The 16195-nt window shown below is 36.4% G+C and overlaps 1 protein-coding gene across 1 annotated transcript; it reads right to left on the bottom strand.

The window, feature by feature from the left end:
- Window positions 1–1011: 1011 nt before the first annotated feature.
- LOC113341588 (dolichyl-diphosphooligosaccharide--protein glycosyltransferase subunit STT3A) lies at window positions 1012–7338 on the bottom strand. Its single transcript, XM_026586409.1, has 23 exons — window positions 7052–7338; window positions 6875–6937; window positions 6533–6588; window positions 6366–6437; window positions 6121–6226; window positions 5981–6031; window positions 5534–5629; window positions 5279–5338; window positions 5083–5196; window positions 4592–4678; window positions 4237–4340; window positions 3849–3944; window positions 3584–3704; window positions 3385–3465; window positions 3145–3270; window positions 2786–3031; window positions 2512–2655; window positions 2187–2373; window positions 2008–2105; window positions 1782–1861; window positions 1599–1686; window positions 1386–1475; window positions 1012–1292 (listed from the first exon to the last, which is right to left on the bottom strand). Exons 1-23 carry the CDS (start codon window positions 7193–7195, stop codon window positions 1239–1241), a joined length of 2364 nt encoding a protein of 787 aa, XP_026442194.1. The 5' UTR covers window positions 7196–7338; the 3' UTR covers window positions 1012–1238.
- Between the last annotated feature and the right edge of the window lie 8857 nt (window positions 7339–16195).

Below are 16195 nucleotides of genomic sequence, written 5' to 3'. Positions count from 1 at the left end.
AACTTGGTTGCTGCAATTTCTAATCTCAATCGAGATTTTAGACTTCGTCATCAGATAAGAAAGAAAGTTGTAGGGAGATACGAATCTGAGAAGAAAAAAAAGACAGAAACATAATTTCAGAAATTATGAGTTTGAGAATAATTTTCTTCCAAAAAATGGGTGCGCGCTTGTGTTTTTCTGAGCGTGGATTTCATAATGGAAAAGTCTGGGAGAATGGGTCTCCCTGTAGTTTTCACAAGCGCAAACTATTTTTCTTTGTAGCGCAAACCATTTGTCCTTTTTTTTTTCTTTTTTGATACCTGGGCTGGAGGCCAAGCTGCCAGGCTTCAGAGCTGGGCCCATTTTGAACCCTAGTGTGTTTTACAACACTACTTTAACTTTAGTTACACCTCATTAATTTTCTATCAACTCAATTTTTTAACTTTAGTTAGAGCAAGTCTTATGGTGGAATCCAACCTAGTCCAAGTGTGGAAAATCCATGGAATGTCAAGTCTAATGACTTCCAAGTTAAGGTCTTCCATAAAAAATCCAAGCAGGGTTCCATGATTTGGTGGAATGGACCGTGGAATCCATGGAAACGCTAATAAGAATAGCGTAAAACGCCATTAAGAATAGCAAGACAAAAAAACGCTAATAAGAATGGATATTAGCGTTTTTTTTTTATCTGTAGATTTAAACTGAGTTGTTGAGAATCTAACGGCTGAAAAAAAAGCTCCATTCTTAATAGCGTTTTTTTTATCCGTAGATTTAAATTGAGTTGTTGAGAATCTAACGGCTGAGGAAAAAACTCCATTCTTAATGGAGCTAAGCTCCAATCTTAATAGCGTTTTTTTTTAGCGCTATTAAGAATAGCACTGAGCGCTATTAAGAATAGCGTTTCTACTATTCTACCATTACACTTGCGCTTCCATCCACAGTTCCAAGTGTTGAGGTGGCGTGGAAGATGGAAGATGGATGGGTTCCACCATAAGACTTGCTCTTACAACTCATTAATTCTCTGTGAACTCAAAATGGCAGATCATATCTTCATCGGATTTCTTCATAAAAATCACTCTCTTCCTTTTATAATGAGTGCAGAAGGGGAAGAAAGAAAAAGAATGATACAAAATCTGAGCTACAAAATCTTTTATCAATTTGTATTTGTTAACAACACCCGACCTGCAAAATGAATCTCTCAACTGAGACACAATCTCGTCCCCCTATTATAAAAGCTAACCTGTTACTATAAGTTGGTTTTCCTAATGCCAAGGGTTCTTCTTTCCCTTTGTGCTAGTTGAGCTTGATTTTGAACTCTGCATACAAGAGAAGATGCTAGTAAGAAAAGATGTGATCGCTTTTTCAAAGAAAATGCAAAAATATGTTCAAGCTGATTATTAGACTTTTACCGCTTTTGATTTCTTTGTCTTTCCTTTAATCCTGTTCCTTGGAGGTTTTAGCTTGTATAGCCGCACCATCCAATGGTGTGTGGTGAAGACCTGACAATACCAAATAACAGAAATAAATTTCCACACTCAAAAACTTAGTGATTGATAATCAGAAGTTCAGCAACAAATCAGACATTCAAATTAAGAGAGAAGTTCCATGGTTGGATGACTGACCTCCTCAAAATGTGTAAGCTTGAAATGTTTCTTTCCAATTTCAGTCCTCCTTACTCTGTCGTAACCTTTACCATCCGTTTCCACAAATCTGTGAAAGGAGGAAGATAAAAATGAGGAACAAACTATGAAATCCAGAAGGGAATTCAAAGGTGAAATCCAAGGTTGAAAAGACCGGAAACATACCTGTAATATGAGAGTTTGTACATGAGGGAATTCAGCATGGTTGGAGTTGCTTGATTATCGATCCTGTACTGACCATCTCTCTTTTACACAGAAATATATACACGAAAAAGTAACTCTCAGTATTTATTTTTGTTGATATTGGAGACCAACATATCTAATAATATTGAAGATAATCAAAAGGAGAAACGAGTCAGTGTCTTAAAATCTAGTCTCAGTGTCAACTTACGAGATAGTCAGGCTCCTTGATGTGAGGAAACACACCACCTCCAATACGAACCATCCAGAGAAATTTATTTATATCATCACTAGGGTATCCAACAAGACCTGAATATCAGAAATTTAAACTCAAGTCAGAGTGGTTTCACATTGATTTCTAGAATGTCCACAATTATTAACCAAGCTAACCTCCAAAGACGACAAGAACATATTTTACATCCAACGAGTTGAAGATTTCCCACGCAGCCTTCTCTGGAGAAGACATGGCGGTTCCAACAGTTGCAATATGTGTGTTATTCCAGGTATTATTATCAACAATGACAGTTCGATTAGCCATTGCGGTAGTTTGGTAACCATAGTCCCACCATGACGCAACCTACAGGCAATATTTCATCAGTATTTAAACCATCATACTATTTTTTTTGGTTCTCATTAGTTCTTAAGCAAGATGGTCAAACAAACCATATTCTCAGGATCGAAAGCGACTCGTTTAAATACTAAGAGGTAGACTAACCTTATCATCTACTTCAGTGTTATGGCTTAACCAAGCATAAGCTTCTCTAAAATCATCGAAAACATGAAGACCATCATGTGACTGAGAGGTTAGAACGATAGAAGGAGCTGAGTAAGCTTCAGCAGCAGCCCAGACACAATGAATCTACAAAAACAAAAATGGTGTTCAAAATCATGCAACCTATGAATTAAAAATGCCATGAGATGAACACATGAAAGAATGAATAGCCTCCACATCGTGGCATTCACTTTACAGAGGAGTGCTCTTTACTTACCACATAAAAGGCACCCAACAAAATAAGCAAGAGAAGGGCAATGATAGATGCTTCCAAAGGTAAGACCAGAAGCCTCTTCTGAATTTTGGACTTAATAGAAGCCTTGACTACAGGTTCTTTTTCTTTCTTCTTGTTCTTCTTTGATGGACGTTCCTTTAGAGTTTCTTCGCTTTTCTCAGCAGCTGCATTTGAATCAGCCTTGGTTACGCCATTTTGTACTACATCCCCGGAAGTAATATCCCCTGCCTTCAAGGTGAATAGCATGACTCTATGTTAGTTCTATGACTACTATCACAATCTCAACTCACCACAGGACTGCAAGAATGTGGATAACCAAAAAAATCCAGAACCATGCTTACATCAGAATCCCCTAGTAATCCAGGCAGTTGAAATTTGACTGAGCTTGTGAAAACATCAAAGGCTCCAGAAAGAGCGATTCCAGCCATAATGCATGCTGCTGGAGCGAATACAAGCATCAGCCGAACCTAAAAAGGACGCAGAACAATCAGGAAAATATATGGAAAGACAAAAGGAATGCAAAGAATATTAAACAAACACGAGAAATAAAGCTGAAATCGTGTGAACGGACATTTCCTTACCATGACTCCTGAGAAGTATACTGATGTTACTATATAAAGGACGGCGAAGGAACTGGCATCCGATAGTGGAAGAAAGCATGACTGTCCAGGAGATAAAGTTCACCGGAGAAAGTGAAAACCAAGAATATATATATATATATATATATGGACGAAGATGGCTGCATTGAAACAGAAAGGAAGAGAAGACACTGGGACTTACAATTATACCAGCTGGAACCAAGAATGCCAAAACGTTGATGTCCATAAAGTAAGATGGCCATGTTGGCGGCTGGTGCTCACTAACACTAGCAATAATGGGTATATACTTGCTTGCATAAGTTCTGTTCCAATTATACATACAGGTGTTAATCGAGCATGTTGCTCAGCTATATAATATTGATATTTTTCGCCACTCATCATTTCCTCAAAGTAACCAATCTAGAAAATGTAAATAGTAAAAACAAGTTATAGAAGTTGAATCTTACGGATCAAGAAGACTCAAACTGCGACCACTCCATCCCTTTGTTGGGCTGGAGGCCACCACTGCTACAAGGATCGCAACAACGGCAATACAGACCACCCTGAAAAATGAGAAAGAACAAAAGTTTATGCTACATTTAAGATATGTTACCTTTAGTTACCCCGTAAAAATAATGCAACAAACTACTTTACGATTGTACTCATCCTACAATCTGTCTTAGCAATCTCTAAAACAATCCTAGCAAGCCTAACTTCTCAACAGAATGAAGATTATGCGTTCATCACATGCCAACTCACCACGGTTCAGGTAAATAGTTATTTTTTATCTGTCTATTGTAAACTTTCAACCTCCTCTAAATATTTACTTAAATATTATGTGTTATGGGAGCTTACATGCCAACAGATACCACAAGTGTCACAGCCACTTTGAACATTTTTGGAGAGAGAACTCCCTTGATGTAATACACAAGAGCCACCACATGGATAATAATAAAAACCTGGAAAAAAGGACAACATGAGAAAGTAACATAAAATGTACCACGAGTAGAACAGATATTAAATACGTTCAAAGCAGATATAGAAGAAGAAAGCAACCACAATTTAGGTTATAAATTAATCGAAGTAGGATCTACAGAAAGGCCCCCAATTAGAGCATCCAAAACTTGGACCTGTTCAACTTTGGCATTTGAGCAATCCACTTCTAGTAAAAGTGTAAAACAAAATCAAGCTCTAATAACGATTAACTCACCAAGAATGAAGCGAAGTGTTCCGAGGTCATCACAGCATTGAAGCCAACAACAGGCACCAAAGCGGCCAATAATGTACCCAGGACAACCTGCATCCATGAAGTTATGCATTTAATGATATATAGAAAGAATGCGACGTTAACCAATACTTTCTTTGTCAGTATTGAAACCTCACAAAGCATATGCTGAAGCAGTATAAGAAGTTAACTAGCTTCAAAGCATAGCCCTGTAGCGGCATATCACCAACACTACTGAGTATTACTAGAAATGCAACAGTGAAAACGAGAAACTTGATGTGCACAGATTTAGTCTATCATATGAAGCTCTTAAATCTTCCTTCCTTCTTACTACTTGAGATGATAAGTTTCACTTGAGATAGTAAATCACTTATCCGCTCAATCAACTAAAAAGAATGCAATCTCATATTAAAATACGGATGTAATTACAATTTTCCAATGGGATAAAGATTCTAAAAGAGAGACAAGATGCTTACAAGAGGAGCATACGCAACATACAGCCGAGAAGAGTAACGACCAGTTCCAATGCATAGAAGTACATGCATTGGGATAAGGTTAATAATAAAGGTGTAACCTCCCCAAGAGCACACCTGATAAATAAAATGTGACCATCACATGTAAATAAGTACGAAAAAAGAACTAACCACAGTAACATCAGTTCATCGTACTTACCATGTAAAAGTATGCTAAAGCATTTAAAGTCGCATAGAAGAGGGATCCGGTATTCAATGTCTGAAAACAATTTGAAATTATGATCAGAAAACAGTTCATAGCTGCAGAATTATCATTCATCATTTCATCAAATATACTACACCCATGAGAAAGTGAAGCGGACAGAATATCTCAGCCAAGGAGTAAAACAGCATAGAGAACGCCATACTTTCAGTGGTTAAGCGAAATAAATAGGATTTAATAGTAAATTCGAACCTTTATATAGAGATAGAAAGTGAAGATTAAAGCAAAGATAGCTACAGCTTCATTGTCATAGCTTCCAGCTACAGAACGAGATATATAAGAAGGAACCTGCAAGGAGAATGCACCAGAGATTTAGTTGAAGAAATTAGAGCCTTCAGAAAACCATTGGACAGAGTAAGTCAGATGTTTTAAATGAATAAGACAAAGAGATGGGATCTAAGAAAAAAAAATATTAACAGTTAAGCGCGATGCACATACACTTACAAGAAATGATACATGTCATAGTTGTGATGGGTTACTTATTTCATCAAATGCTATTCAACTGGAAAGTTTCTGAACAAACATTTCTTTCAGATCTTTTCTTGACATTATTGTTACTAATTGCTGTCTCAAAGAAGGACCAAGAAAAGCCAACTTTTTTTCATCCAAACAACATATGCAGAAGTGTACTGAACTTACCATGGCCAAAAGAGCAGCTGCTGTCAATCCAGCACCAGTACCTTTAACTTCCTAGAGAAGAGCAACAGACGGTATGATTAATTAATACATGCAGAAATGAGAAACTTTAAATCAATGATAAATTTGGCCAGAAACCATACCTTGGTCAAAAGGAAAGTCGCCCAAGCAGCGAAAGCAGAGAATATAGGAGCAGTAAACACACAAACAGTTTCCACAGACAAAGGGATGTTCAAAGCATGTAGTATCCTGCAAAATAGTTGCACGATACAGTTAACTACAGAGTGGACTGTGGTAGTATTACTCTAGGAAAACAAATGTGAAAACATGAAACCAGAGTTCATGACAGGAAAAGGTAGAAAACAAAATAAGCAGAAAGTAAACTTACTTGTATAGTGTTCCTGCTGTCAATGTCAATCCAGGATAAACAGTTCCTCCAATCACACGACCGAGGGGATACCTAACAACAAGTAAGCAAGACACTCCATTAAGCATTGCAAATCACTTCTAATACACAGTCCAAAGTGATAAATTATCATGCACAAACATAATTACCATGTCCGGTCATCAAACCAATTCCAGAAATCATATATTCCGTTCTTGATAAGAAACTGAAGAATCAATAAACATCATCATTAGGAACACATCACATTTAATAACAACTAGTACATTTTCAAATCCAACTACAAACTCTCTTTTCTTAAACCTCGTGATTTCAGAACAGAATTACGGAAATTTTCACTCAAATTTCACATAGATTTCATCGATTTTAAACTCAGTTATCGAATTATCTATCTTTTCACACTTCTAATTGAATCTCTACTCTAATTTCCTTCTTGTTCACTTAAAATCAACATTCAGATGAGATCAATAAAGACTACATTCAGCAAAACAAACCTGAGTAACTCTGTAATTGAAGTAAGGATCAAACTCATGAATAACACTTTCATACTTGATAACCTGCAAACAAAAACAAATCCAACTAACAATCAACATCCAAAAAAATTAGAGAGAAATTTGAAATTCTAACGATGAGATCTATAAAATCTAGTAAAGAGAAAACAGAAAACATACAGAGAAAAGACGGATCGAGAATCCAAGAATTCCAATCAATAGAAGAATGAATAAAGATAGAACGCCTCCGAATGCGTTTCTCAGATTCCGTTCACTTGATGCTCCTCCTGGTGGTGGTTTGACAGTCTCTACAACCGTCGCCATTGGTGGCGAGAAATCGAGATTTTCAGTTGTGGAGATTAAAAAAGGAAAACACTACTGAAGAACAAGGAGGAGGAGTTGAGCCAGGGTTTTATTCTGGGTCTCCGAAAGAGAAAATGAGAGGAGGAAGACTTTTTGGGTGACTTCGTTAGAATCCGAAACTAGATCCGTGGGGCAGGAGATGGGTAGAGAACCATTAGTAATAGAGTTCCGGATTTAGACTGTTTTATCACTTACGATGTTTGGATCCTAAAAGGCAAAAACACAAGTTAATTTCAGAAGTCAGAAGTAAAAACATTTTGTTTAGTTAACTTTTTTTGTTTTTAGAAGTTGAGAATTGACATTTTATGTGTGGACAGAAAATCTCATTGCCACGTGTTCGCATCGCAAGGCACAAGTACGCAAAGGTCATGCTCATGAAATACACTAGATAGGTTCTTTGATAACACTTTTCCCACATTTTAGAATCTAGATATCTACCTATTTTATAGGATCAAGACACGTGGAAAGCATTAGCGAAGGATCAATGATTAAGTTTGAATTGGGTAGTTGAGCATTTAATGAGCGAGCAGAGAAGTCAGAGCAGCCAGTTCAACATTCTGACGGGACAGGTGGCGAGATGCCATACAACAATGTACAAAGTGATAGTTGTTAGAGAACTTCTCGGACGAACTCGCATGCGTTGCTATCTCAAGCATGTTTTTCAATGTTAGTGATCAAAACTGTAAGTCTTGATCTCTAGCCTATTTATAGATGTCTCGGACTAGGACATAGATTGTGTAGTTGAGCTTAGTTTTCACGGCGTTCATCATTTGAAGACGAATAACTACTAAGGGGAGCTTGTGGAACTTCATCGGCAAAAGGTATGTGGAGACTTAAACTCATCTATCACTTAGAGAGTCTATTTCTGCTCTATCTCCTATATTGAGACATAAGTCGTATTACGATATAGTTTTCTATACACACATTTGAGATTTCGAGCTGAGTTTAACTCGCTTACATATTTCTCGAAACATGTGTTGGCAAGCTTTCGCTTCGACCAAGTTCATCTTATATCATGTGAAAATTGCTGAGTAACATCTTACATGGTTTGTGTGATACTATCATTTGGTGTTGTCTTGGAATGTTTCGTAATGATTATTTCAATAGCTTGAAAATTGCTTTGATGCTAATAGTGTGTGAAAACGGCTATTGCCATCCTCTAAGAAAGTTTCAATGATTGAAATAAGAGTTTAGAACACTTAACCATTATTGGATATGTCATGTTGTGCACTCTTGCACATATGTAATCCATGTCCGGGAACCATAGTATGCGCACCAGTCCGCATACCTGTTGGTTTGAGAAATCCAGGAACCTAAGTATGCGTACCCGTTTGTGTACTGGCATAACTCAATCTTAGTCCGAGTATTTCAAGTATGCGTACCCGTTTGCATACTTGAAGGTTAAATTTCTAAAATCGGTTTTATACATGAACATAAACATTTATATAATAAGGAATGTAATCTTTGCAAACAGTGGCTATAATGCTCATGATTGATTCGAGTGAATCAAACCGATTTTGCTTTAATTGTGTTCTTGTATAATTCTATGAGAATATAGCAATTGAACAACTCAACTAGTTTCATTTGAGTCATTTGAACTAGTTATGGTTAAGATGAATAAGGTTGATATGAGAGTAATCATATGACTAACTTCGTTAACTATTTGTTAACCAACATGGTGTACACGTTTAGGTACGGTTACATAAACCTAAATGAGGATACATTTCATTTGTGTGTAACAAGCTAAGTTCGATCTAACGGTTGAAATATATTAGCTTGGTTGAATCAGGTTTTTCATCTAACGGTGAATATTAAATACTTTGTTACCAAGATAACTTGGATGGCAAACCCTGATTTGAAAACTATATAAAGGAGAACTCTAGCAACTGGGAAACCTCATCCCCATACCTCTTGTGTGTTACTAGTTGCATAACTAGAGTTAATTCTCCTTTAACCTTAGGTTTCTATCGAGACCCTGTAGGTTAACGACTTCAAAGACTTCATTGGGATTGTGAAGCCAAACCCAAATATTTTCTTTGTAGTTGTGTGTTCTGATCTTGCCCGATTCTATCGTATTTAGTACAATTGAAATAAATGACTAGAGATTAATTTCTCCGATAGGCAAGATAAAAGTAATCACAAACATCTTTGTCTCATCGTTTGTGATTCCACAATATCTTGTTTCGCTAGTTGACTAAGATTATTGTGAGGTGATTGATAATACTAGGATGTTCTTCGGGAATATAAGTCTGGTTTATCAATTGGTTCATGTTCACCTTGATTTATCAAAAGCCGGAACAAAAACTCTTGGGTATTTCTGTGGGAGACAGATTTAATCAATCTATGGACTTTTCTGTGTGAGACAGATTTGTTTATCAAGTCTTCGACTTTGGGTCGTAGCAACTCTTGGTTGTGGGTGAGATCAACTAAGGGAATCAAGTGCGTAGTTTCCTGTTGGGATGAGAGACGTAAGGAACGCAACTGTACCTTGAATCAGTGTGATATTGATTAGGGTTCAACTGCAGTCCAGTCCGAAGTTAATTGTTAGTAGGTTAGAGTCTGTAGCGGCTTAATACAGTGTGGTGTTCAGTCTGGACCAGGTCCTGGGGTTTTTCTGCGTTTGCGGTTTCCTCGTTAACAAAACTCTGGTGTCTGCGTTATTTCTTTTCCGCATTATATTTTGTTATATAAATGAAATATCACAGGTTGTGCGTTAAGATCAATCAATTAGAATATCCAACCTTTGGTTGTTGATTTGCATTGATTGACACTTGAACATTGGTCTTTGGTACCGTTCAAGTAACTCCTCTTATATTCAATCGGGCTCGCAGATTTCTATTTGCTGATTGCGGATTGAATTAAGAGTTAGAGATATTAAACTCTTTGATATACTATAGATTGAGTCTGACTGTCTAGTTGATTCTCTAGAAAGTATATTGGAGTAAGTCCTCTCAGATTGCCAAACTAATTGTTGGGTGTGGTTGTTAGACCTCGCATGTTCAATAGCGACTGAATCAACGAAGACCAACTGACGAGTTGACTAGCGAAGATAAATATCAACAAAGTTAAACCCTTCCGCAAGCAAGCTACAGTGAAGACTTTGGCGAGCGAAGCGAGCAAATATAATGAGTTGCTATTCATCATTTGAAATTTTCCTATAAAAAGGAGTCAAAAACAGTGTAAAGAGGGTTGAGTTTTTTAGAGTTCTTGGCATACTTTGAGAGAATCCATTGAGGGCAATCTTGTACCGAGTTATTTTCCTTGTAACCACTCATCATCCACAGTGAAATAACTCCTGTGGACGTAGGTTTTAACATTGAACCACATAAGTCGCATGTGTTCTTTGCTTTGCTTCATTACTTGTGAACTTTAATCATATACTCGGCTGACAATCTAGATAATAGTCTTAAGATTGAACTTTGGGTGTGTTGTAGGATTTCCTGCAGTTATATTTTGGTGTTAGAAACAGTGAAGAAGAGTAAAGGATTTATCTAGGTGTCTTGTTCTTCAGCAATAAGCATAGATCTTGAGTTCTTTCTCGCGTATCTGTTTGATAATCTTTCAGTTTTCTGTTTTTCTTTCACAAAGATTACATATCTGAGTTTCTAAGGGAAAATCTCTAGAAAAGCAGAGATTGGATCACATAGTTATCTTTTTGATTTCTAAAAACTAGGGTTTGCACTTGGTTTCTGAGATTTCAAGCATTCAGAGGCATAAACTTTGGACTCTCGTATATTATATTCATTGTTGGTCATGTAAAAAAGTTTAAACCTTCAGGGTTTTAAGATCTTCATCTCTGAAAGTGTAGATCTAGTAAGCTATCTAGACATGTTGTTTTCCATTTTTAAGTGTTACATAAAAAGGATTCTCAGTTTGCCAACAAACTTTCCTTTTTTGACATATACTCATTAGCATCAAGTATTTACTCGTGGAATTTCCCTTGGATCAGTCAATACAACTAGTGACTTTAAGTTTATTAGAATATTACTGCATCATATCTGAAATGCATTCAATCTAATGAACTGTACAATCCAGAGTTGAGGTAAAAGAAACTTGTACATCAAGTGTAGCGTCAGATCAAGGACTAGGTATTTATTACTATTATCACTAGATATATATATTCAATACAATGAGTTATGGGGTCTACGCTTGAAAACCGGGATAACTTATCGTCTATGTAGTCAGCGAGACAATCTTTTTCACTGTGCAGGAAAATTGTAGGCGACGATGGCATCAAAACAGACAAAGGAAATCCGAGAACGATGAGAAAGAGTTCTAGAATTGGTAGTAGTGTATTGAACAGCAAGAGAAAGGTCCTCAAATTGATGACACGGTAAGAGGAGGAAATAATCACATTGAACAAGGAAGGGAAAGTCCAATACGACCTGACCAACCAGAAGAGGAAGAAAGAATAGAAGAACATGCTTTTTAAATGACAGTAACAAATTTGATGATGAACATGAGATGACAATTGAAGAGTTAAAGGCAAAACTCGTCAAGACAAGATAGGCGAAGAAGAAATTGGCACAAGAAAGAGAATATCTCGAGCAACCAAACAGAGAGCTCGCGGATGAGAATTAAAAGTTGCGTGAAGAGACTCCTCAAAAATCTAACCCATTTGTATCTCATACTAATCGAAGAAAAGACGTTGCGAAGAAACGAAGATATGAGCAGCGAGAAAGCCCAGAAGAGCGAGACGGAAGCCCAGAAGAGCGAGACGCAAAGAAACAAGAAGCATTGATGGTAAGACAATTGAAGAAGGCAAGGGATATGGCTTCAAACCGTGAGTTGCTGGAAAAGTTGAAAAGTCTCGAGCAATGATCAATAATTTTCAAGGTAATGCAAATGACATCAATTGGAAGACGCCATCGCACAAGCAAAGTGCTATCATTCTCTTACTGTCCGGTATAATGGTTTGTTTGTATCTGGTATAATGGTTTATTTGTATCCGTTACCTATAATTCTCTGGTTGGTTAATGAGAATGATTTCTTGTGCCTCAACCATTTCACTATGGTATCATATCAAATGTTATGAGAAGAATAAATCCACCGGTATCTAGTATTGAACTGCATAATCTCTTAGTTAGTGAAGAAACTGTGATCAATAAAAGAAACAAGTCCCTTGTTACTGAATCTAGCAACAGAGCCTTTGTTGTTCACATGAACGATTCTAAATTTTTTGGTAGAGGAGGAGAAAGAGGATATAATCCTAACTTTTCTAGAGGTGGTGGACGATTTGGCGTTTATGGTTCTTCTAGGATTCGATTTTACTTCAGCTGGTAAAGGTATTTTTTATTCAAATGGTAGAGGATTCAACACTAACAGTCAGACTGGTAGAGGTTCATAATCTTACCATCTCCTACTTCAACAAGACCTCCACAATATCTTTTTTCAAAAGACAGACCACCATGTCAGAAATGTCACAAATTTGGTCATTTTGCTGATGAATGTTGGAATAAAATGAACTTCTCATATCAAGGTAGAGAGCCACCAAAAAATCATCAAGCAATGCTAGCCTCAGCTAATATTTTTGGTGAAAATCCTTGGTTTATGGATTCTGGTGCAAATCAGCTTTTACTGCAGATGTTACAGATTTTGATGAATTCACATCTACTTCTTATGTTGGTAATGAGAACATAACTAATACTGGTGGTGAAGGTATGCTTATTCTTAGTCATGGTTCAACTACAATTTCTTTACCTAACACTAAATTCTATCTGCATAATATACTTCATGTTCCTAAAGCTTCTCATAATTTGATTTTTGTCCATCAGTTCGAAGATAATCATTGCTCTCTAACTTTTACTTCCACCCATTTCTATATCAAGGATCTCTACTCGGGGAAGATTTTTTTCCAGGGACCCAGTGAAAATGGTCTATATCCTTTAACAATCCGCTTAACATCAACACCTGCCACTGCCATGTCATGTATTAAAGATTCATCTGAAGTCTGGCATAAGAGGTTGGCTCATCCGTCTTTTGAGTCCTTTAGTAGAGTTTGTAAGTGAATAAAACTTGAAATTTGGATGGTAACCCTTATGATAGAAGATCCAATAGTGGTTACTGTATATTTTTGGGAATAAACATATTTCTTACATGGTTCTCCAAAAAGCAACCTACTATATCAAGATCTAGTACAGAAGTTGAGTACAAATCTCTTGCTTTTACAACTGCTAAGGTTTTATGGATATGTCAGTTTCTCAAGGATCATCATATTTTTCTTCCGGATCCTCATACCATTGCCCGTGACAATAAGAGTGCTATTGCTTTGGCTTCCAATCCAGTGTTTCATAGCAGGATGAAACATTTAGCTATTGATTTTCATTTTGTCAGAGAGTTGGTCCAATCCAAATCTCCCAAAGTTATTTACGTTTTCACTTTGCAGCAAGCAACTGATCTGTTCAATAAGGGTCTGACCACTCCAGCGTTTGATTTTATCAAGCACAAGCTTCAGGTTGTTTCTCTACTTAAACTTGAGGGAGGGTAAGTGACAGTAAATATTTGTGCCTCTTTCTCTTATGTAATGTCTATCATTCTCTTACTGTCTAGTATAATTGTCTAGTATAACGGTTTGCTTATATCCGTTATCAGTAACAATATCTCTTAATCTCTTGTTACTTTCTGTTACCTCCTGTATTGGTTGTCTCCTATATAAGACAGTTTGTAATTCTTTGGCTGGTTAATGAGAATGATTTTCTTTGCCCGAACCATTTCACTAGTGGTATCAATATGTATATCGACATTTTTTTATTGATAATATTTTTTGTGCTAATGAATTTCGAACTTTTTTTTTTCTTAATAGAATGGTACTTAGGCCTTTGTTACTGTCACCTAGTGATTTTTCCATTATCCTACACTAACACCGGTATGATATGATATTGTATTACAGGTTTCGAACTTAAGTTACTGTTACCAGAACCCAATGATTTTGCTACTATAATACATTGACATCGTTATGATGTATTAATAGATACCATAAAGATCGTTAATGTATTAGTTTTATATCAGACAAATACAACATATTTTTAATTGCATTAATGTTTCTACATGCTAATAACACTACCATTTTGCTTCTCATTTGCATGCTAATAACACTTTCTTAAACACAGTTTCTAGTTGCATTAATGTTTCTGCATGGAAACCACTTCTAAAAGGTGTTATCAAACTCAATATTGATGGCTCTTTCGATCATCATACTTGTTAGAGCACTGCTCGGTCAAACTCGCAAGCGTTGTTATCTCAAGCTTGTTGTCAAGTTTAATTGTCAAAACTATAAGTCTTGATTTCTAGTCTACTTATAGCTAAGTCTCGGATTAGGATAAAAAGTGTAGTTGAGCATTAGACTTCACGACGTACATCGATTGAAGGCGAAGAACTACTAAGGGGAGCTGGTGGAACTTCATCAACAAAAGGTATGTGGAGACTTGAACTCATCTATCACTCAAAAGTCTATATACCCTATCTCCTATTTGAGACAAAAGTCATATAGATATATAAACTTCGATTATATACATTTGACATTCCGAGCTGAGTATAACTCGCTTACATATTTCTCGAAATATGTGTTGGTGAGCTTTCGCTTTAACCAAGTTCATCTTATATTCTTGACGAAAGTCAAAAGATGATCATGTGAAAATCGTCTGGTAACATCTTACATGATTTGTGTGAGACAGTCATTTGATGTAGACTCGGAATATTTCGTATTGATCATTCGATCACTTGAAAATTACTTCGAAGCTAATAGTTTGTGTGAGACAAGTATTGTCATCTTCGAAGAATGTTTCAATGATTAAAATGGGAGTTTATAACAAATAACCATGATTGAATATAGCACAATATGCGTACCTGTATGCTAACTGTTGCAAGATATTCCAAGTCCGGGAACCGTAGTATGCATACCCGTATGTGTACTGGTTGGTTAATGAAAGTCCGGGAACTTAGTATGCATATGGGTATGCGTACTGGCGTGAGTTTAAAGTTCCGGGATTTAATTGAGTTTGGAAGGTATGCGTACACATTCGCATAATGGCGAACCCAAACTTAGTCTGGCCACTTAGGTATGCGTACCCGTTTGCATACTTGAGTAGGTTATGTTCTAAAATCAGTTTGTTCATGAACTAATACATTGATATAATAAGGAATGCAATCTTTTGCAAACCGTGGCTATAATTTTCATGAATTGATTCGAGTGAATCAAAATCGATTTTGCTTCAATTGTGTCTGGTATACTTCTATGAAAATATAAACAATTGAAAAATTCTAGAACTAGTTTCATTTGAGTCATTTGAACTAGTTATGGTTAAGATGAATAAGGTTGATATGAAAGTGTTCATATGGGTAACTTCGGTTAACTGTTGTTGAGCCAACAAGGTGCACACGTTTAGGTACGGTTACTCATATCTAAATGAAGTCACTTTTCATTTGTGTGTAACAAGCTAAGTTCGATCTAACAATTGAAATATATTAGCTTGAGTCTAATCAATTTTCATCTAACGATGAATATTGAATGCTTTGTTACCAAGGTAACATTGATTGCAAACCCTGATTTGAAGACTATACACCTCCTGTATGATACTAGTTGCGACTAGAGTTGATTCTCCTTTAACCTTAGGTTTTTCCAAAACCTTGTAGGTTAACGACTTAAAGACTTCATTGGGATGTGAAGCCAAACCCAACTATTTCTCTATAGTTGCATGTTCTGATCTTGTTTTTTTCTAACGTATTGAGTACTATCTTCTCTAATATTTGCTCGATATTTAATCTCCGATTGGCAAGATAAAAAATAGTCACAAACATCTTCGTCTCATCGTTTGTGATTCCATAATATCTTGTTTCGCTACCATACGATTAAGATTATAGTGAGGTGATTGATACTACTAGGCTATTCTTCGGGAATATAAGTCATGTGTATCAATTGGTTCTTGTTCACCTTGATTTATCAAAAGACAGAACAAAACTCTT

The sequence above is a fragment of the Papaver somniferum genome, unplaced genomic scaffold, assembly GCF_003573695.1.
Source record: "Papaver somniferum cultivar HN1 unplaced genomic scaffold, ASM357369v1 unplaced-scaffold_3, whole genome shotgun sequence".
Taxonomy (NCBI): Eukaryota; Viridiplantae; Streptophyta; class Magnoliopsida; order Ranunculales; family Papaveraceae; genus Papaver; species Papaver somniferum.
This window is presented reverse-complemented; position numbering and strand designations above follow the sequence as displayed.

Bases quoted from the DNA above. Each gene is read 5' to 3' on its own strand.
- LOC113341588 (XM_026586409.1), bottom strand. From the start codon at position 7,195: ATGGCGACGGTTGTAGAGACTGTCAAACCACCACCAGGAGGAGCATCA. The intron at 5,630-5,980 runs GTAAGTTCAGTA...TTCTCCTTGCAG, and splicing joins CAGCTGCTCTTTTGGCCATG to GTTCCTTCTTATATATCTCG. The intron at 1,293-1,385 runs GTAAAAGTCTAA...TCTTGTATGCAG, and splicing joins AGACAAAGAAATCAAAAGCG to AGTTCAAAATCAAGCTCAAC.